The sequence below is a fragment of the Orcinus orca genome, chromosome 4 (assembly GCF_937001465.1).
Source record: "Orcinus orca chromosome 4, mOrcOrc1.1, whole genome shotgun sequence".
NCBI classification, from domain to species: Eukaryota; Metazoa; Chordata; class Mammalia; order Artiodactyla; family Delphinidae; genus Orcinus; species Orcinus orca.
Genome location: NC_064562.1, coordinates 154,481,584 through 154,501,314, shown reverse-complemented (window position 1 = coordinate 154,501,314; position 19,731 = coordinate 154,481,584). Strand labels below are relative to the sequence as shown.

At 64.4% G+C, this 19,731-nt stretch overlaps 1 protein-coding gene and 1 long non-coding RNA gene across 4 annotated transcripts; one reads left to right on the top strand and one right to left on the bottom strand.

Moving 5' to 3' along the window:
- Positions 1–180: 180 nt before the first annotated feature.
- DGKQ (diacylglycerol kinase theta) lies at positions 181–12,357 on the bottom strand. 3 transcript variants are annotated; one of them, XM_033419658.2, is made up of 23 exons: positions 11,876–12,357; positions 10,002–10,081; positions 9,185–9,284; positions 8,677–8,762; positions 8,471–8,596; positions 7,965–8,118; positions 7,816–7,887; positions 7,616–7,716; positions 7,260–7,513; positions 7,083–7,173; positions 6,901–6,955; positions 6,713–6,774; positions 6,268–6,418; positions 5,813–5,851; positions 5,099–5,214; positions 3,563–3,714; positions 3,214–3,362; positions 2,941–3,119; positions 2,558–2,658; positions 2,323–2,469; positions 2,122–2,233; positions 1,888–2,040; positions 181–1,690 (listed from the first exon to the last, which is right to left on the bottom strand). In XM_033419658.2, exons 1-23 carry the CDS (start codon positions 12,171–12,173, stop codon positions 1,682–1,684), a joined length of 2,787 nt encoding a protein of 928 aa, XP_033275549.2. In that variant the 5' UTR covers positions 12,174–12,357; the 3' UTR covers positions 181–1,681. The 3 variants fall into 3 exon arrangements, with proteins under 3 accessions (XP_033275549.2, XP_004265272.2, XP_033275550.2); XM_004265224.4 differs by having other exon boundaries at positions 181–1,599; positions 11,876–12,354; XM_033419659.2 differs by lacking the exon at positions 2,323–2,469 and having other exon boundaries at positions 181–1,599; positions 11,876–12,356.
- Positions 11,279–17,840, top strand: LOC125964255 (uncharacterized). The gene is made up of 2 exons (XR_007477061.1): positions 11,279–11,626; positions 11,841–17,840. It is a non-coding gene; the product is annotated as an uncharacterized LOC125964255 (long non-coding RNA).
- The last annotated feature ends 1,891 nt before the right edge of the window (positions 17,841–19,731 follow it).

The following is a 19,731-nucleotide window of genomic DNA, read 5'->3' as shown; positions in this document are numbered from 1 at the left end:
GACACAGGACACAGCAGCAGGCTATCCAACCGGCCCCCACATCCCAGGCCTCCTCCCCCGACACACTGGCCTCGGGCACAGACGCAGGACACGGCAGCAGGCTATCCAACCGGCCCCCACATCCCAGGCCTCCTCCCCCGACACACTGGCCTCAGGCACAGACGCAGGACACGGCAGCAGGACAGGACGCCCAGACTGTATTTGTCCCACATATAAATTACGGTCACCTTTAGGTGATAAGTTACAAATGGGGGGGGGCGGTGCAGAGCCCACGCAGCCGCTCCGGGCACACACAGTCACTCACGCACGCACAGAGGACACGTTCACCTGAACCAAAATTTACAAGACGGTCCACATTGACCAACGGGGCCCGCAAAGCAGAAGCTGATGCCATCCCCGGGGACGCAGACCTGGGGACACACAGCGGCTACCAGAGGCACGTGGCGAGGACGGGCCGCCACCCACGGCTGTTCCGATGCACGTGTCTGGACAGTTTTGGCACGAGCTTGGCGGGTACGGGGCTGGGCAGGCCATGTCCGAGGTTGGGGCCGAATGTCAGGGTGAGGCCACCACCCAGGGTGCGAGGGCCCAGCGGCAAGACAGCGCCAAAGGCAAAGAGACCAGGCGATCAGGAGAGGGGCTCGTGGACCCTTCTCTGGGGCTTTGGGGGCTCCCAGGCAGCTGGGGTCGGGCTCTTCTGGGGACCAGGTCAAGACTCTGGGCCGGCTAAACTCTGGGGCTCTGTGGTAGGGGCTCTGCGAGTGGCCCGCCAGACAGCCACGTTTGCATCCTGTTTCGCCAGGTCTCCGCGTGGAGACGCACGGAGATCATACGAGTCCCGTCTGCCCAGCAGCGGGCACGGCACCCGTGTGCTGACTGTCGGCAAATGGGAGGCCGAGCGCCGCGATGGTCATGTGCCGCGTCGGCCTTGCTGATTGAAGCCGCCCCCGCTCTTCCGCACGCTCTCCGCACTTCCTCTGGGCCCCCAGCCAGGCTCCTGCTACCTCCTGGGCACCACCTGGCCTCCTCGGGGCCCTCCCATCCCAGCCCTGTCACTCCGGGGCCACCAGCCAGCTTCCGACTGGGCCGGCCAGACACCACCCGGGCCTGGAGAGGCACGTCCCCCAGGACAGCCCTCGGTGGAGAGGTGAGGCCAAAGAGCTAGTGGCCAGGGTGTCCCGTGTCTGTGCTGGGCAACACCAGGGTCCAGAGAGCCAGTTGCCCTGTAGGAGCATCCAGGGGGCCAGCCCAAGGGGCATGAGGTGAGGTGCAGCACTGCCTGGCTGAAGGGGTCAGAGGTGGCAGAGGGACCTGGGGAGGAGTGTGTGCCCTCCAGGACAGTGGCCCGGGCCCCAGAGAGCCCCGTGCCCGCCCGTCACTGGGACGAAGGCCACCCAGCACTTGTGTGTGGCACGGGGATGGGACAAGAGGGAAACACCCAAGGGCAGGGCTGTGGGCGAGTACATCCACCAGCGGGCGCTGCCCCAGGAGCCGCCTCTACTTGGAGTCCCCCTCAGGGGCAGGCGCCCCATCTGCTCGCACATCCTTGGGGGTCCCCGCCTTCCTGGGCTTCTGCTTGGCCTTCCTGAGCATGTGGACCTGTCCCGAGACAGGCAAGGTCTGAGGGCTGTGCAATACTGCAGGCCACCTGGTGCCGGGTCCTAGGACGGCCGCTGCCATTTCAGCCCATCTTACAGAAGGGGAAAGAGCGGAGCGTGGTGTGACCACGGCTTGTGGGGAGGGGCTCCCTGGGGGCTGGCCAGCCTCATCCAGCCTCACGACCTCCCCGCGTCAGGGAAGAACCAGCCGCAGCAGGACCGCCAGGCGCCCAGGCCATGCCGGCCACTCCGCGCAGCGATCCCCCTGCCCAGCCCGCGCCGGGCGTACCTTCGGGCCTGCGGCCGAGATGATCATATGCCCGGGAGCCTGGACCCAGGGCTCACCGTCCACCTGCACAGGTGCGGCCTTGAGGAGGGTGACACGGAAGTAGGACCCCTGGGCGATGCGGATGCCGGAGCGCAGCCCACTCTGGACCTGACCCTGGTGGGGGAGAGGGGGAGCCATGCTCAGAGGGCCGCAGCGCCGCAGCCCGGCCCCCCGGTCCCCCGCCCCCGCGCTCACCATGTGCACGACGCCCGTCACCCCCACCACCTCCAGCAGCCCGTCGTCCATGCGTGGCTTCTCGAATCTCGAGTCACTCTCGGAGCCCCACAGGTCGGCCCCCGAGCCCCAGCTGCACCAAGAAGGAGGGGCACACAGGTCAGAGGGAGGCCGGAGGGAGGCCGGGGGGGGCCGGAGCCCGGGCGCACCGCGTGCGGGCACCTGGGGATGTTGATGAAGATGAGCCCCTCGATGCTAGGCAGCTGCACCTCCTGCCGCCCCGCCTGCAGCCGCAGGGCCCTGTGCAGGCCGCGGGAGCGGTTCATCTTCTGCAGCCCAGCCCGCACGTACACTCCCTTGTTGTGGAACCTGGCGGGGGACCTACAGTCACGGGGCGAGCCCCCAGGAAGTACATGGTCGCCAGGGCAGCCCCGCACCCACCCCTGCCCTGCGGCACCTGCTCGTGAACTTGCCGGGCTCTTCCTCTCGTGCCTGGTGGAAGTCCAGGCTTAGCTCTGCGTCGATGCCAATCCCACAGTAGTTACTCATGTGCACGATCTGAGAACAAGACGCGTTGTCCCTTGGCCCCGGTCGGCCCCCACCATGTGCTCCCCGCTGCCCCTGCGGTGGGTCCGGCCTCCTGTCACAGAGCTGCTCTGTCCGGTGACTGCCCCACACTCAGGTTCTGAGCCGGCCATCCCCAGGCCCGGCACCCGTGTCCACGAGGGGACAGCGCTGGCGCCAACGCCAAGGCGTGGCTGGGACAAGGACGAACACCGGGACAGACGTGGTAGAGAGACGCCAGCCGGGTGCCACACCCCCGCCCGGGCACACCGGTACCTTGGGGGGCTCCGCGTCTGCCACGCTGTTCTCCCCACTGCCGGCCTCATGAGCGTCCAGCAGGATGGTCCAGCGGTCCACGAGCACGGCGTCCGCCTCGTCCACCGACACCAGCACGGAGAACGGGTCCTCTCCACTGTAGCCCGCCCCCCAGCGGAGGACCCGGCCAAGGTCATTCCCTGGACAGCGGCAAGACACACGCTGACTCTCCACACCCACCCCTCGCCCCGCCAAGCCCGGGGCCCCATCCCCCAACGTGCCAGCTGACCCCACCTGTGCCCAGGGGCAGGATGGCCACGGCAGGCTCTGGGCAAGCCAGGCGGTGCCGCATCTCCTCCAGGGCATCAAGCACCCAGCCCACGGTGCCGTCCCCGCCACACACCAGCACCCGGAAGCAGGGCACCTGGGAGAACACGTGGAACCTGGCGGCAGGGAGACAGGACGTGTCCCGGCACTGGCCACGGCCGCGAACAAGCAGGGACAGGAGGTCACCCCCGGGGCAGAAGCAGCCACAGCTCATCCCCACCCAGGGTGCCCTCAAGGGTCCCGACCCACCGAACCCCAACCTGTTCCTGCTGGCCGGGGGGCGGGCATGGGCAGCTGCCCCTCCTGGCAGGCTCACCCGGGCAGCGGCCCCCCGTTGGTCAGCTCAAAGACCTGGTGGGGGTTGAGCAGCTTCCGGAAACTGCAGAGCAGGTCGCGGCCCTTGAGGCCTCCGCTTCTGGGGTTCACAAACACCAGCAGGGGGCGGCAGTGTGGGGGCAGCTTCAGGTGCTGACGGATGGGACTGCGTTAGGGCGGGCTGGCCGGACCCCCAGAGACAGAGCCGGGCCTCCCCCAGCACGTGGCCTGGCAGTGGCGGCCCCTGCCCCTCAGCCCACCTGCCTGAGCCAGTCTGGGGCCGGCCCCTCCAGAGGAAGGCCACGCGGCCACCCCACCTCACCACTGCCTGCTCGGGCTGCATCCCACAACAGAAGGGGCGCCCACAGACCCCTGGCCAGTGGGGCGGGAAGGCACTGGCCAGCCTGGAGCTCTGAGCACATCGGCCATGCCACAGCTGCCACGCCACGTGTCCTCAGACCATGCCCGCCACCAGACCCACATGGCCCAGAAGCCTAGGCTGGAAGCCCACGCAGGACCCCGCCTGCCCCTCTCAGAGCCAGCCCACTGCCAGGCCCCCGCCCACCCACACGGCAGTCAGGAGGGGCAGCCTGGCTCGCAGGGCGGCCCCAGGCCTCCCCTGGGCCACGGGACAAAGCCCGCCCCCAAACACAACGGCAGAAACAGCGCCCGCGAGAGTGGGCAGGGAGCAGGGGTCCCCACGTGGTGAGGACGGGGGCTGGGGTCCCCGCGACGGGGGTTGCTGGGTGACAGGAGACAAACGGGCGCAGACACAGCGGGCAGCGGCCGCACACGGGCTCGGCCGTGGCTCAAGGCCGAGGACACACTGGGGTGACGTGTGAGCCACCGGGCCGAGCTGCCTGCGGTCACCACTTACCTGCTCAGCCCAGGGCAGGCAGCTGCCGGGAGAGAGAAAGTGCGTGTCGGCATCACCCACCCGTCTCTGCCCGTGGAGCCGGCGGAGGGGGACCCTGACCTGCAGTGGCCGCCTCCTTGTCTGGATGGTAGGACAGGGCAGCAGAAACCTGCAGACGTGGCTCACCCAGTCACAGACCCTGAACTCGTTCTGCTCTAATCCTGCTCGGCCTGAACTGGGGTCCGGTCACCACGGGGGGTCCTTGGGGGCCAGCAGGGCCAAGGACCAGAAGCTACTACTAGGGCACACAGCACAGGGCGGGGTCTGGGGCACTGCTGGGGCTTTGGGACAGCCTCCAGGGTCAGGGAGCATCACCTACTGGCCAGAGGAGGCCCAGGGTGCGAGCAGGGCTGCAGAGGCCTCCAGGGCAAGAAAAGCGGGGCCAGGGCCCACGACCCTGCGAGGGCCGCACACACAGTCACAAACACAGGCCAGCCCTGAAGAGGTGTCCGCTGCAAGGCCAGTCACGTGGCGTGCCGGCCTCTCTCATTCGGACCTCGGGCCCCTCCCTCGGAGTGAATCAGCCGTGCACACAGACCCGGACTTTGCTCCAACTGACCGGGTATTAGACAAACTGGCCGTGGAAGCTATGGCCCCAGGCCCCACCCCGGCGCCACTCACCAGCACGTCCGGGAGCACCAGAGCGGTCAGCGGCCGGCCGTGCACAGCCGTGTCCCTGACCAGCATGTACAGCCGCTCGGCCTCCGCAAAGCAGGCCACGTCCAGCACCACGGCACCTGTGGCAGGTGGGCCGTGAGCTCGGTTACTTGTCCTGCCGCCACCCACATGGTGTCTGGGCTGGGGCCTCGCCTCCTCCCGCGGCCGAATGGCCCCAGTTCTGGCCACGGCCCACCTCAGGCCAGCCCGTCCCAAGGCGTCCCCGCAGTGCGTGACTCCCTCCCCTGGGGGAAGCCTCCAAGGACAGCCGGGCCCAGAGACAGGAGATGCTGGGTGGCCAGAGAAGGCCACCTGGAGGCAGGGTGGAGCAGACCCGCACCCCCCCCCAGGACCCGCGAGAGGCATGGAGGACGTTGGTAACTGCTATGGACCCACAGAGGGGAGACGGGCCTCACGGTACTGTCCTCCCACTGCGGAGATCTGAAGTTTCCCGCCATAAAAGATGGAACCCATGACCACAAGAGGTTGTGGAGAAAACATTCTCTGCACCTCAGTCACGTTTTAGCAAAAGCATCGCGGCCATGAGCCAGGAAATGAAACAGCACCGTCTCCCCGGCCCACGGGCCCCAAACAAGGTGAAGCAAGAGGGCAAGGCTGCTCCAGCTACTCCAGGGAGTGACCTCGGACCCAACCTGACCACAACCCGTGGGGGCTCACCTTGTGCGGAGTAGACGTGGCTCACGGACACCAGGCCAGCTGCAAAGATGGGGGGGGGCACACTGCCGTCAGACGCCAGGGACCTGCCCCCCAGGCCCCCGACCCAGGGCCACCACCCCAGGCAGCCCCACCCGGCCCCCCAGGCCAGGAATAAGTTCACACCACCCAACAGCGCAGCTCTCCCAGGAAGCGCCCCCCCACTCCAGGCACAGGGCACCCCCCCAGGGCCCAGAGCAGGAAACCTCCTCAGAGGAGGTGATGGGGTCTGGGCCCCAGAGGTGAGGACGGAGACCCTCTGGGCCAGGAACCAGCTCGGGAAAGGCTCAGCCAGTGCTTGGGGGGAGCGGGGCAGCAGGGGGACGCAGCCTCGGCCCGGCAGCCCGCACACCTGCTCTCAGGACTCCCGCCCTGCCCCCACCTGGCCAAGCGCCCCGGACCAGCCCAGGCAGTCGCACCTTTGCTGGCCACAGCCTCGTCCAGCAGACTGCTATACTCCTGGGGGGACCGGCCAGGGGGCAGGCCACCCACGAACAGAGAGACGCGCGGGGCCACCACTCTGCTCTCAGCCACATAGAACCGCGTCTGGCTCATCTGCCGCAGGGACGTCTGCGGGGAGGGGGGAACGCCGAGCAGAGCACTAGGGGACGGGCCTCCCCACCCCCCGTCCACCAAGGGGGCCGAAGGGAAGACGCCCCAGGCTGAAGGCCGCCAAGATGGGAAAGGAGAGGAGAGAAAGGACACACGGGGAACTTGCGAAGGGGAGGCACTGCTGGCTGGGATGCTTAGCTGCCCGCCAGCGTGGCCTTGTGTCCTAAGGGCAGACAGACTCCCTCTCTACAAGGTAGAAGCCATGGCCAAAGGCCAGCCATTCCCCAGGGGCCAGTGTCCACACCCACTGACCTGCCGGATCTCACGAAGCCGGTCGAGCAAAGGCTCCTCGTCCGCCAGCACCGTGCGCTGGACTGCAGAGTTGAGAGACACCACTATTAGCCCCAGGCCCCGCGGCCGCCTCCAAAAGCACCTGCCCTGGGCCGCCGGCGCCTGGGGGCAGGGCTGGTCAGGGCTTTGACGACAGGCTGCCCACTCACCTTGCTTGCTGCCCATGAGTACCTCCACCAGCTGGAAGCTCTTCAACCCCTCGGCCTGTTGGGGTGGAGTTCAGGGCATCAGGCCTGGACCAGCCCTAACGCCCACCCCCCCCCCCACCCCCCGCCTCCCGAAGACCCACACGGGGCCACCACGCCAGGCAGAGCGGGCCCAGCACACATACCTGGCGTCCGAGCAGTGGGAGGACCTCCAGCACCACAGTCCGGGCAGTGCTCTGCGGGGTCACACGCAGGGACACGTAGGCCACACCCACCCTGCAGGGGACAAGCTCAGGAGCTGGGGTCACACAGCCCCCACGCCTCCCTCCCTCCGCGGACCCTACCGGGGACCTGGGTCTCACTTGAGCCAGGCAGGGTAGATCTTCAGGACCTCCTGGGTGCGGGGCAGAGCGCGAATGATCCAGGCCTCGGGAACACGAGTGATGCTGGGAGCGTCTCGGGCCCCTGGGCCTCTACTGCCCTCCTCCTCGGTGGTCCCACCGCTCCAGGCCTTTCCTGAGGCCCCGGTGTTGCCAGCCAGAGCAGGTGCAGGGAGCGCCTGCAGCTGGAAGCCCTGAGGGTCCTCCGTGATGTAGTAGGCCCGCAGCGCCACCTCCTTGGAGGGGGGTGGGGGTGGGCGTGAGCGGAGCCAGGCCACGCTGGGTCCCCGCAGCCCCCCAGGGACGGGCCTGCAAGGCGGCTGCGGGGTCCCTCTTACCAGCACCTCCTGACTCTTGGCCAGGCGGGGGACGGTGATGGCACGAAAGTGGTTTCGCTGCACTGCGTCGTTGCCGTCAAAGATCTTCAGAGTCTGCTTGCCTGGGCCACAGGGAAGTGGGTGCAAATCCGTGGAACGAGGCACGGGATGGGGGAACGGGGCATGGGATGCGGGGCTGGACACTGCTAAGGGGCACTTACTGGACTCTAGTGTCATCACCTCTCTCCCTGGGCCGGCGGGGGAGCTTCCGTCCACGCTGTCTTCTCCCTCCCCTGCGGGACGGTCACAGTTGGCCTCAGTCGAGGGCCGGCCCCCACCCCAGACGCCCGCTCCCCGCCGCCCTGCTCACCGGGCTCAGGGGCCGTGCTCTCGGAAATCCGAAAGCAGTGCATCTTGCTGAAGTTGCGGGACAGCAGGCGCACGCACGCCGGCGGCAGGACCATGGTGCGCAGGCGCCCAAAAGTGCACTCGGGGGCGAGAGCCGCGGAGCAGACCGAGTGGGCCTAGGGGAGAGGGCACGGGCTCGAGCCTGGGGTCCTGGTACAGGAGAGGGCCTGGGTCCAGGCCGGCCCTCAGTGATTTCCCGGGGGGCCACATTGAGCTCCCACGCAACCCCCAACCTCAGTCTCCCCTGCACAACCGAACCCCCACCCCAAAAGCCGGAAAACACCCCGATCCAAACGAGCTGTCCCCAGGACCCCCGCCCCCCAACCTGCTTTGCCACTGGACGATGCAGCCCGCCCCACAGGTCTTGGCCGCGACATCCATCCCGCCCCGCCCCCAGGACCCCCGCCCCCGCCTCAAGCGCACCCGCGCCTCTCTCGCCCCGCCCCCAGGGCCTCCGCCCCGCCCCACCTGGACGCCGCACCACTCGCAGCGCACGCCGGCCAGCACGTCGGATGAGCAGCAAGTCTTTCGGCAGACCTCGCAGCGCGCGCCCGAGGGCAGATTTCCCTCGCGCCAGTGGTGGAGGTGCGTGTCCTGCGGAGAGGCCTGTCAGCAGGCTCCGCGGAGCCTCCCCCACCTCCCCGGCCCTCCGGCCCCCGGCCCAGCGCACTCACGTGGTCCCGGTGCCCGTCCTGGTGGCACTGGCGGCAGTCGCTGCAGGCGAAGGGCACACAGTCGGGGTGAACGTGCAGCTCACACACTGGGGGGCGGGCAGGGTTAGGGCCTCTCGCCGCTGCCCACCGACCCTGCCAGACCCCTTCTCGCCGGCCTCTCTGCTCCTGTCTGGGGCCGCCCCTCCCCTGACCGCACATTCTTTAACCTTTTGGGGTCCGACGTGCGAGACAGGAGCAGTCCCCCCTCCCTCGGCGGGATGGGGACCAGCTTCTCCGCTCCTCTCCCCTCCGGGCCCACCTCAACACGCAGCCTGCGCCCCTGCGGTCCCCTGCACCCGCCTCCCCGCCTCCCCGCCTCCCGGCGCGGGCAGCTCCAGAATCCCCGAACCCCACGCTAGAGCTACCGCCTGACCGCAGGGAAGGCTGGGCGCCCCTGGGCAGCAAAGGCCAGGTCCCTGGTGAGAAGGGAGTTAGACCCCAGAGGAGCCAGGCAGGCTCCTGGCGGTACCTTCGCAGCGAACCCCGGGCGCCTCCAGGCCCTTTCGGCACACGGCGCAGAACCTGCGCTTGTAGAGCCCCCGGGGGCCGAAGCAGTGGGCCACGGGGACCTGGAAGGAGCAGAGCTCGGCCTCAGCCTGGGCCCTAAGGCCTGGCAACCGGGTCCCTAAGCCCCACTTCCTCTCTGTCCCAGGGAGCTCCCATCACCAGCCCATGCCACCTGCCTGACCGCCACACACCCCTCGGTCCTCCCGAGCACGATTAACAGGATGCTGTGTGTGCCTCTCAGCCCCTCGATGCTCCCAGGGGTCCTGCCGGGGACTGCCCTGCATGCTGACCTCCCCATTCCCTGTGCACGACCAACTCAGGGCTGCCTGGGCCGTGATCTCAGACAACCCCTACTGTAGCTCAGGCCCCGGCTGGTCCTGCCCAGGCCTGATCCAGCTGCACAGGTGCTGGCCACTCCCCCAGGCCTATTCCCCTCCGTGATACACTTCAGGCCACCCGGATAAAGTACAGGTGGAGGAGGCCCACCAACAGGCAGGAGGGGCAGTGCTGGGTATCAGGGACCCTGGAGAAGACAGGGTCAGAACCATCGGGAAGTGACGCCCAGCTGCTGCCCTGGGAGGGGCTCACAGGCAGGGATGCAGTCTGCAGCTCAGGGACCCAGACCAGCACAAGGGAACACTCCCACCCCAGCCCCCCAGTGCTTGGGCCACTGCCCACCCCATCCGACATGCTGGCCTGACTCCCCACCACAAAAGCTGGCCTCCCTGCCCCTCTGCGCACTCCCCCCGCAGGTGCAGTAGCCCATGCTCCATACGCACGCGGACCAGGCTGGGTGCCACGCTCGCGCACGGGGTCTTCACGTGCTTCAGGCACTTCTCGTGGGACATGAAGTTGCAGACTATGGGAATGAGAGCCCCGTGAGTTGCCCCCGTCCTGCCCGGGAATCAAAAGACCCCAGGTCTTGGCACGCGGGAGGACGCCGCAGCCAGGGGGACCGCCAAGGGCTGTGTGGTAGGGTGTCAGCATTCTGTGACGGGGCAGATGGCCTATCACGGTGGGCCCACCCTCCCAAAACTTCCTGACCCCAACCCTAGTCATAGGGGGAGGGGGAGGGCATGGAGACAACCTGATCCTCTGTCCCACCCCAGAGAGCCCAGAGCGGGGAGCAGGGCCCTGGTGGCTCTGACCGTACTGGATGACGGTGTGTTCTGGGGTCCCGAGAGTCCCCCGTCCAGCGCCCTATACACACACGCACACATAGGCCCAGTTCTTTCAAGTCTCTGCTGGGGGTGGGTGGGCAGGCGGGCACTTGGCCAACTCCTGCACCTCTACCTACCCCCTATACCAGCTTCACCAGGGACACCCTTCCCTCACTCCCCACAACTGCATACACCCCTAATTACCCCTCCCACACACGATGTGCCTGCCCAGACCACAGCCAGTCTGTGATAGACCAGGATCCCCCCAGCCCCCCGAGGCAGGCAGGGTGGCTGGCCCAATGAGGGCTGCACCTGCCCCGGCCCAGGGAGTACAGCCCAGAGGCTCCAACAGTGGTGAGCTATGCTCTCAAGGCCCACGGGGGCAGCAAGAGGGCACCCTACACATCCTGGGGGGGCACCCAGCCTGGCTCGGCTGCGGGCAGGCGGCCCCCAGCTTCCTCCTCTGGCCCATGCACCTAGTCCCTGCTCCCCCCACATGCTGGGTGCTCCCTGGCAGAAGGGGCTCTTCCTCCCATGCCCTTGTCAGGCCCCTCTGCTTGCTGAGGTCACCGGCTCCTTCTCCAGAGCTGGGGAGAAGGTCCGCACAGCAGCCCAGTGAAGGCCTCCACATCACCCCCATTTCCCTTCCATGGGCTTCTTCGCCCCTCAGACCTAGTGCCCACCTTCAGGAGGCCATACCCGCGAGGGGGACCTGCCACTTGCCCTGGCATTAGGCATCCTGTGTGAGGCGCCCAGTCTCCTCTGCAGGCTCTAGCCTGAATGCTCCCTCTGTCCCCAGAGCCAAAGGCCCGTCTCCCTGAGCAGGGCAGAGGTTCCCCGCCCCGTCCCCTGCGGAAGCGAGCAGGATTAGAAGAGCGGACCCTGGCAGCACACGTGTCAGCTGCCCAGGAGCCAGAGGAGGGAGGGCCTCCTCACCCCGCCAGGCCGGCTTGGCGGCGGCGTGTGAGCCCTGTTGGGGCATGTCACACTCGGGGTGGCAGGCCTGGCCCAGCTCTCTGGGAGTCTGAGCCTGGGCAGCGCCAGCACTCAGGCCCTGTGGGCAGCAGTGTGCACCCAGGAGAGAATGGGCCAGCACCAGCCCAGGGGAGCCAGTGGCCCAGGCCAGCCCTGCCTGGCCGCACTGCTGCCCCTTGCACCTGCTCAGGGTTCGCTGGCCTCATCCGCACTCACTGCACCTGCCCTGCGCTGCCGCGACGTTCTTTCCCCACTGGATCCCAAGCCAGGTGAGGGCGCCTAGGGAGCAGATCTTTCCACCGGCCTGGGGGAGGGGCCGCGGCCACTGGACGCCCCCAGACGCCCGCAGGAGCTGGCCCTCATCACCTCCACGGAGAGGTCTGGGCCTGGCACACTCCTGCCCCGAGGGGCAAGGGACTCTATCCTGGGGAGGCCATTGCTGGAAGTGCAGAGGTCAGAGGTGAGGTGCCCGTTCTGGCCCAGGTACTGGGATCTGCGATGGGGTCGCGGGCGCTCACCGTCACACAGGATGCCGGCCAGCCCCCAGATGAAATCGGAGCAGAGGTGGCAGAAGGTGGGCTTGGTGAGCGTCACCTTCCTGAAGCTGTGACCCGGCGCGGCGGGGCCCAGGGGCCTAGCGCCCGCCCGCTCCGGCCCCGACCCCGGCCCGGACCCCGGCCCCGACCCCGGCCCGGACCCCGGCCCCGACCGCGAGCGGCTTCCGGCGCCCAGCTCCGGGCTGGAGGTCGGGCTGCCCTGGCGCGGGGAGCCGCCGCCAAGCCAGGCGCGGGCCCCGGGCTCGGCCGCCGCCGCCATCCCCGGCCAGGGCGGCCCGAGCCCCAGTGGAGGACGACTGCGGGGTCAGCACTGCGGGAAAGAGGGGCAGCCGTCCCCAGCTGTGCCCCGCGGTCCTCGCCGTGCTTCCGACTGCGCCTGCCGTCACTGCGCAGGCGCGCACCCGCGGGGCGGGGTCTGGGGCGGGGTCCCGGCCCTTGGGCGGGGGCGGGGTGGGGCCTGCGGGATGGGGGCGGGGCACGAGCGGGGCGGGCCTGCGGAGCAGTGGGTGGGCCGAGGTCCGAGCTCCGCGGCCTTTCGGGCAGGTGGGTGGATCAGGTGGCCCGACGAGGTCCGGTGGCCGGACGAGACAGGCACACGACCTGCAGACACCGACGCGAGAGGTGTTTGCACCTGCGGCGCCCGGGCACGCGCCTGCGCAGACGGACGCCTCCCACGCGGCACCGGGATCCCGCTCGCGGCTGCTCAGGGCGACCCGGCAAACGTGCGGCACTGCCCCAGGTCCCCAGAGTGGGGTCTGGAGGCCAGGCCCTGCCCTAGGGGGCCCCCGTCTGGAGTCAGAGGGCCGGGGAAGGGTTTGCGGTCTCGGGGTGGGGGGTCCCAGGGTGAGGTCCGGGGAGGAGCTAGGCCCTCTGGGCCCCAGTCTGGGCGTCCATGGTGGAGGAGGAAGGCGATGGAGATGGCTCTGGAGCTGGGACGGCCTGTCTGCCCTGTGTGCTCCCACCAGCCGTGCATGGGCGGCTCAGTCTGCGGGGTCTTCGGACGCGTGGACCCTGCCCCGCCGCGAGCAACCCCCGGCGCCCGGCCCCTGTCCTCATCACAGACGGGGTGGTTCCTTTCAGGAGGTGCTCCCTCCCATCATCTCTCACTTGGGAAGCCCGAGGGGCTGGCATCCTTCCCTCTGGACCCCGACCTCGTGGGCGACCTAAAGCGACCCCACCCCGGGCCTCCCGGACCCTTCCCCGCTGTGAAAGGCCCGCCCCCACCGCACTCCCAGGGAAGGCAGTGAATCCAGCCCTTGCCCTGCCCCCCAGCGTTGTCTCGAGGACGTGTGGGGGTCGCGTCCACGCGGGGCATCCTGCCCCATCGCCTGACAGCGCTCCGGGGTCCCCGCCCCTGTGGGCCTGACCGCGGATTGTAATGCGCGTCGCCGAGCCGGGCGTCGTGGGCCACGGCGCTTCCGGGGGACCTGCCTGATCCCTGCTGCGTCGTTGTGGGCTGCCCTCCCTCGGGACAGGCCCCGGCACGGCAGGGTGAGCAGGGGCTGCAGGGCCCCAGAGGAGGAGGAGAACGGGGCAGGGGACACAACCAGGGGAGGATAATGTCCGGGGGAGGGCGTAGTAGGGAGGAAATGCCTGGAAGTGTGTTAGGCCTGCTGGGAGGGGCTGCGGAGGCGGGAGAGAGGGAGGGCGGGGCCAGGGACGGGCCCAAAGACCGGAGCCAACCCCTGAGAGTGGGGGGGGACTGGGCTCCCAATCCTGTTGGAGCACCGGCTGTGCACCAGGGCGCTGGGCTGGCACCCCTGCCCACCCTGGGGCTGAGTTCTGGGGCAGACAGACAAGAGCAAACTGAAAAATAAGGCGGGAAACGCCACTTGGTATCTCAGTGCCTGGCCGTGGACGGACGGAAGGAGCCAGGACTGAGCTACCAGGAGGACAAACATACAAACAGGGGAAATGGGTTGCAAAGCCCCGGGGCCGTCATGTTGAAAAGGCAAGGACATCCCTTCGCCTGGGGCTCCCCAGACGGGCCCCTGAGCCCTGGAGCATTTAGCTCACTGCCAGCCCCCTCCCTCCTCCCCACGCCCTGAGGCCACAGGGCCCTGACTGCCCACACTCCTCTCCTCAGCAACCCCCAAGCAGCCCCAGGCCAACCTGCTTCTTGGCCCCAGGAGGGTTGTGACCCAGCCATGGTGCCTGTTAAGAAGCAGGGGTTTCTATTGAAGCCCACTCCCCATAATTGAAACCAGCTGACTTCTAAGGACGCAGGATTTCAGGACATATCTTTCTCCATTTGCGAGAAAGCGGAGTACAGGAAAGACATCTTGAGAAGAAAAGTCCACGTCTGACCATTTCCGCAGACTTTAACTGCTTTCTGACCCAGCATAGTAACTAAAATGGCAAACATACTTCCACCAAACTGTCCCCTGACCTGCTTGGAATACCTTCCAAAGTAATTAGCAACTTCTAGATGAAGCTTAAATCTAAACCTCTGCTTGGGACACATAATAAAATTCTAGACAGGCAACTTAAACAACAGACATTTATTTATCTTGGTTCTGGAGGCTGGAAGTTGGAGATCAGGGTGCTAGTGTGGTTGGTTCTGGTGAGGGCCCGCTTCCTGGCCTGCAGACACCATCTTTTGGCTGTGCTGGCACATGGGGGTGGGGACACTAATCCCATCATGGGGCCCCACCCTCATGACCTCATCCAACCCTAATTATCCTCAAAGGCCCACCTCCAAATGCCATTCCATGGGGGCTAGAGTTTCAGCATATTAATCAGTGGGAGAATCAATGTTGTTTAAGTCACCCAGCTTGTGGTGTTTTGTGTGGGAACCGAGGCAAACTAATGTACGCACAGACCTGCCAGCCTGCCTGGAAGGCCCAGAAACAGCCAGTCCTGCATTGTTTGGTGACTGGCCTGTGTCACCCAACGTTTTGTCTTGAGTTCCACTGAGGGTCTTTTTGTTGCTGCTCACGTCGCGGGCATGTGAGAGTCTGGCCCGCCGTTGGGGTCCTGCCTCTCAGTCCTTCTGCACCAGCGGGCTTGGGTGTTGGTGCCAGACTTTGGCTGTTACGGAAAATGCTTCTGGGAACATCCTCGTCCATGTGTTTGGTTACCACACATACATGTCCTTGTGTCTGCTGAAGTAGGACGTGCTATGTTCACTTGTAGAAAATAATGTCAAACAGCTTTCCAAGACTCCACACAAAAATCAAAGTTCATACTTCCACCAGCCACGTGGGAGACCTTGGCCAGCGCTGGACACTAACAGTGTCACAATTTCAGCCTTTCTGGTCAGGGTGCAGAGGTGTGTGCGGCTTTGGCCCTTGTCCGGTGGCGCTGGTGAGAGAGGCTGCAGCTCGTCCTGGATCTGTCTGTCGTCTGCACCTCCTCCTGCGAGGCTTGCTTAGATGCCTTGGTCACCTTTCCATTGAGCGTCTTTTTCTTATTGATTTGTAGGAGTTCTTTACATATTCTGGAGGTGATTCTTTTATCGGTTACAGTCAATTGTCAGTATTCTCAAAGTCATGCTCTATGTGGTCTCTGCAAACTCTCACCCCCGGCTCCTGGGGAAACACCGGGCTGCTTCCTGCCAGCCTCTCGGCACGGCGTTTTCCCCGATGGGTCAACACAAAAGACCACTTAGTGAACAGACACCGTCGTTGGCTCGTTAAGCACTGACCCGGCCGGCAGCGCTGTCCCTCGGCCCGGACGGAGCTTCCCCGGCACACGGGTTCCTCCGCGGGGCACGTCCCGGCCTCCCGCGCTCAGGACTCTGCATGTGAAGAGCCCTCGGCGCTCAGGACTCTGGATGTGAAGAGCCCTCGGCCGGGGGCCGCGGAAGCCGCAGAATCACCACCGAAATCACAGGAGCGGAAACGCGGCCCCGGAGGGGCAGGAAGAGGGCTCGCTCACGGGTGAGCAGAAGCGAGAAGGCAGGGCCCGTCCATCCGCGCACGTCCATCCGCGGACAGCCTCGAAGGCGCCGCGAGCGTTGCCGACGGTGGGACGAGCGGGTCTTCGCCAGCAGGCGGACTCGCAAAGACAGGCTCCGCGAATATTGAGAGGGACCGTGTCTGCATCCCCCCCACACCTGGCTGGTCCTGCCACCCGCTCAGTGGTGGCTCTCAGTGAAGGCCTTCTTTGTTTCCTCTCGGCCAGCTGGGCAGCCTTTTCCCTTCTGGGGAGGGCCTTTGAGTCCTGCGCCACGAGCACCTGCCCGCCCTGAGATGGCGAAGATGCCCGAGTCTCAGGAAGAGGGCGGCGTGTTGTGCAGCCTCGGGCGCGTCTCTACTTGGCCGATGTACCACCAGGTGAATGTGGGGCTGGGCCTGCCCAGGTGTGGGGCAGCCTGAAGTCAATGGGACTCTCTTTAAGAAAAAATGCAGAATTATTTTGATAAAATTAGAAACACACTTAGTCAGAATGAGAGAAAAAAATCACAACAAATTAAACATGAAAAGTATCGATAAATGGCACAAACATCACAGAATCTAGAAAAAGCCCACACCTTTTATTCCTAACTGCCTGCTGCTCCACTGTGATTCTTTCTTCATCCACGTTCTTAAAAAATTGTCCCTGCTGCGTGGCTTGTGGGATCTTAGCTCCACAACCAAGACTTGCACCCGGGCCCTCGACAGTGAAAGCCCAGAGTCCTAAGCACTGGGCCGCCAGGGAACTCCCTCGTGTACATTTTTAACTGGCTCTTTTCATAACAATTTTGCAATATCATTGTCCAGGGAGAAAAGAAAAAGATAATTTAGTCCCTCCAGCGTAACTGGTTGAAAACAATTGTCACTGCTAATTTACAGGGCTTTCCGCATGGCAACTCGTTACCGGTTGTATCGTATACATTGTTAGGACCACTGTCACGGCCGGAGAGAACTTCGTCAAGTTTCTTCCATAGTTGGGAAGCCTCAGGGTCGTGTGCTTTTCCTGGGCCATGACTAATCTAAAATGTCCCTGCTGACCTGACGAAACTTCTTCCATCATGTCCTTGTCACATTGGCTGTTAGGGTCCACGTTATCTTGTCAATGTCAGCGTTTCCGGTTAAATCAGCGCATGTTTAATCCTTTTCCAAAAGTTAGGGTGATTCACTCCTTCCTCCTGGTTAGTTGCCACGGGTGTTCCTGGAAGCTGTTTTCTACGCCAGGATGTCTGGCAGTAACTTCCTAACCAAGTGGCTGGGGAGGACGTGTGTTCTCCACTGACCCCCAACCCATGTTCCCACAACTCAACTTCCCCTGGGCCAGATCCCGAGAGCGCCACCCCCAGAGCCACTCCAGCCAGAGGGGAAGTGTGACGAGGGACCTGAGAGAGTGTGGGAACTGCTGTGGTCACGTTGTCCTCATTTAGCAAATGTTACAAAACCTTCTGGGCATATGAAGGCCCTGTGTGAACCTAGGCAACTGCATGGACCCACGGCCTCCCTGTGGTGCCTGTGTCCATCTGTGCCCAGGACCCCACTGTCCCCACCACTCTGGCGTCATGGCCCCTGTCTCCATAGCAGAAGCCCCTGCGCCTGTTCAAGGTGTGGGCAGGACCACATTCCCTCCACTCGGGCTGCTGGCCTCCAGCTGCTGGAGCCACGTTCCTGGCATTCCTGAGCAGGGCTGCACCTTTGCTCTAAAATCTGTGCCCAGGGGGCTTCCCTGGTGGCACAGGGGTTAAGAATCCGCCTGCCAATGCAGGGGACACGGGTTCGAGCCCTGGTCCGGGAAGATCCCACGTGCTGTGGAGCAACTAAGCCCGTGCGCCACAACTACTGAGACTGTGCTGTAGAGCCCACAAGCCACAACTACTGAACCCGCGTGCCACAACTACTGAAGCCCGTGCGCCTAGAGCCCGTGCTCCGCAACAAGAGAAGCCACCTCGATGAGAAGCCCGCGCACCGCAACAAAGGGTAGCCCCCGCTCGCCGCAACTATAGAAAGCCCGCGCACAGCAACGAAGACCCAACGCAGCCGAAACTAAATAAATAGAATAAAATAAAATAAAATTTGTGCCCAGGATTTGTTTTAATCACCTATGGTAAGGTGACAGAAATGGAGACAACTGCCTTTGAAGGAAGAACTTTTTTTTTTCAGTTTTTATTTATTTATTTTTACATCTTTATTGGAGTATAATTGCTCTACAATGGTGTGTTAGTTTCTGCTTTATAACAAAGTGAATCAGCTATACGTATACATATATCCCCATATCTCCTCCCTCTTGCGTCTCCCTCCCACCCTCCCCATCCCACCCCTCTAGGTGGTCGCAGAGCACCGAGCTGATCTCCCTGTGCTATGCGGCTGCTTCCCACTAGCTAGCTATTTTACATTTGGTCGTGTGTATAAGTCCATGCCACTCATTTCTTCCCAGCTTCCCCTCCCCCTCACCCCGTGTCCTCAAGTCCATTCTCTACGTCTGCCTTGAAGGAAGAATTTATTATTCACATTTCTCAAGAGAAGGGGCCACCCCCTTCCATCAGGAGCATAGGTTTGGGTCAGGAGGCAGAAGCAGAAGTGAAGAGAACGTGGCCCAGAGCCTTAACTGGGGTTTTCACAGGAAGGAATGGGTGAGGCAGCACAGGTACACGTGGCAGATTTAGGATTGGACAGTTTGAATAATGCTGGCAGGGCTGAGCGCTAGGGGCAGTGCTGCTTGCCCAGTGCCCCGCCCTGAGGGGGCCTCGGGCAGAGGGCACGTGGGCGCGGTGGCTGAGAGTGGCTCACTGTGGGGGGGCTCAGCACTGGGAGGGCTGTGTCTCCAGGACCAAGGCCCCAAATGCCACAGCACCAAGAATACAGAAAAGAAGCGAATGTCACCAATACAGTCAGAGACACTAAGCGAATGTAGCCAATACAGTCAGAGACAGATACGGGGTCGAGCGGAGGGAAGGAAACCGCTCTGCCCTGCTTAGAGATACAGGCCAGGTTTTTTATTTTATTTTATTTTATTTTATTTTTGCGGTACGCAGGCCTCTCACTGCTGTGGCCTCTCCCGTTGCGGAGCACAGGCTCCGGACGCGCAGGCTCAGCGGCCATGGCTCACGGGCCCAGCCGCTCCGCGGCATGTGGGATCCTCCCGGACCGGGGCACGAACCCGTGTCCCCTGCATCGGTAGGCAGACTCTCAACCACTGCGCCATCAGGGAAGCCCTAGGCCAGGTTTTATTTGAGAAAATACAGGCTTTTGTTTAAGAGAAGGAAGAGGGAGAAAGATTGACGGTGCTGCCAGCAGGCCCCCTGGTCCTCTTACCAATCGGAGACAGGGACGAAAAGCCTAACAGGAAAATAAATGAAGAGGGAGAAAAGGATGAAAGAAAAAACCAATATAAGGGCACAGAGGGGAGAAAATAAGGCCTAGTTCTGCCCATTCTTTTCCCTGTAAAATTTAGGGGTTGCTCACGGTGGAAGAAACACGCCGTGCAGCTGTGGTCCCACTGTTAGGGCTCCACACCAGAAATCCAACACTGCTAACACCACGGTCTCCACCGACCAGCGACCAGACACTGTGCTCAGTGGGTGCCTCTCCCCACCGTTGGCTCCACCCTGAAGGGACAGCCACGCCTCTCCAGGCCACCCTGGCACCTGGCTGCCTTCCAGCACGCACCGTCCTGGCAGGCGAGCCCTTGGCCAACCTTGACCAACGGCAGATGCCTTTCTCCAGGAGCACAGGTGTGGCCTCACCGTGATGACGTCCTCCTCCAAGGACAGCAACTGGACACACAGGTCCAACATCTTCTAGTCCTTGCTGAGTTCTGGTGGCCACATATTCTTCCCCCAGACCCCCTGGCTACCTGGGGAGCCCCTCGGGATGACCTGAGTGGCAGCAGCGGGAGTCTGTGGACTGTGTGAACAGCACTGCCAGCTA

Bases quoted from the DNA above. Each gene is read 5' to 3' on its own strand.
- DGKQ (XM_004265224.4), bottom strand. From the start codon at position 12,173: ATGGCGGCGGCGGCCGAGCCCGGGGCCCGCGCCTGGCTTGGCGGCGGC. The intron at 8,119-8,470 runs GTGGGGCGGGGC...CCTCTCCCCTAG, and splicing joins GCGAGTGGTGCGGCGTCCAG to GCCCACTCGGTCTGCTCCGC. The intron at 3,715-5,098 runs GTGAGTGGCGCC...CCCATCCGTCAG, and splicing joins TGGTGCTCCCGGACGTGCTG to CACCTGAAGCTGCCCCCACA.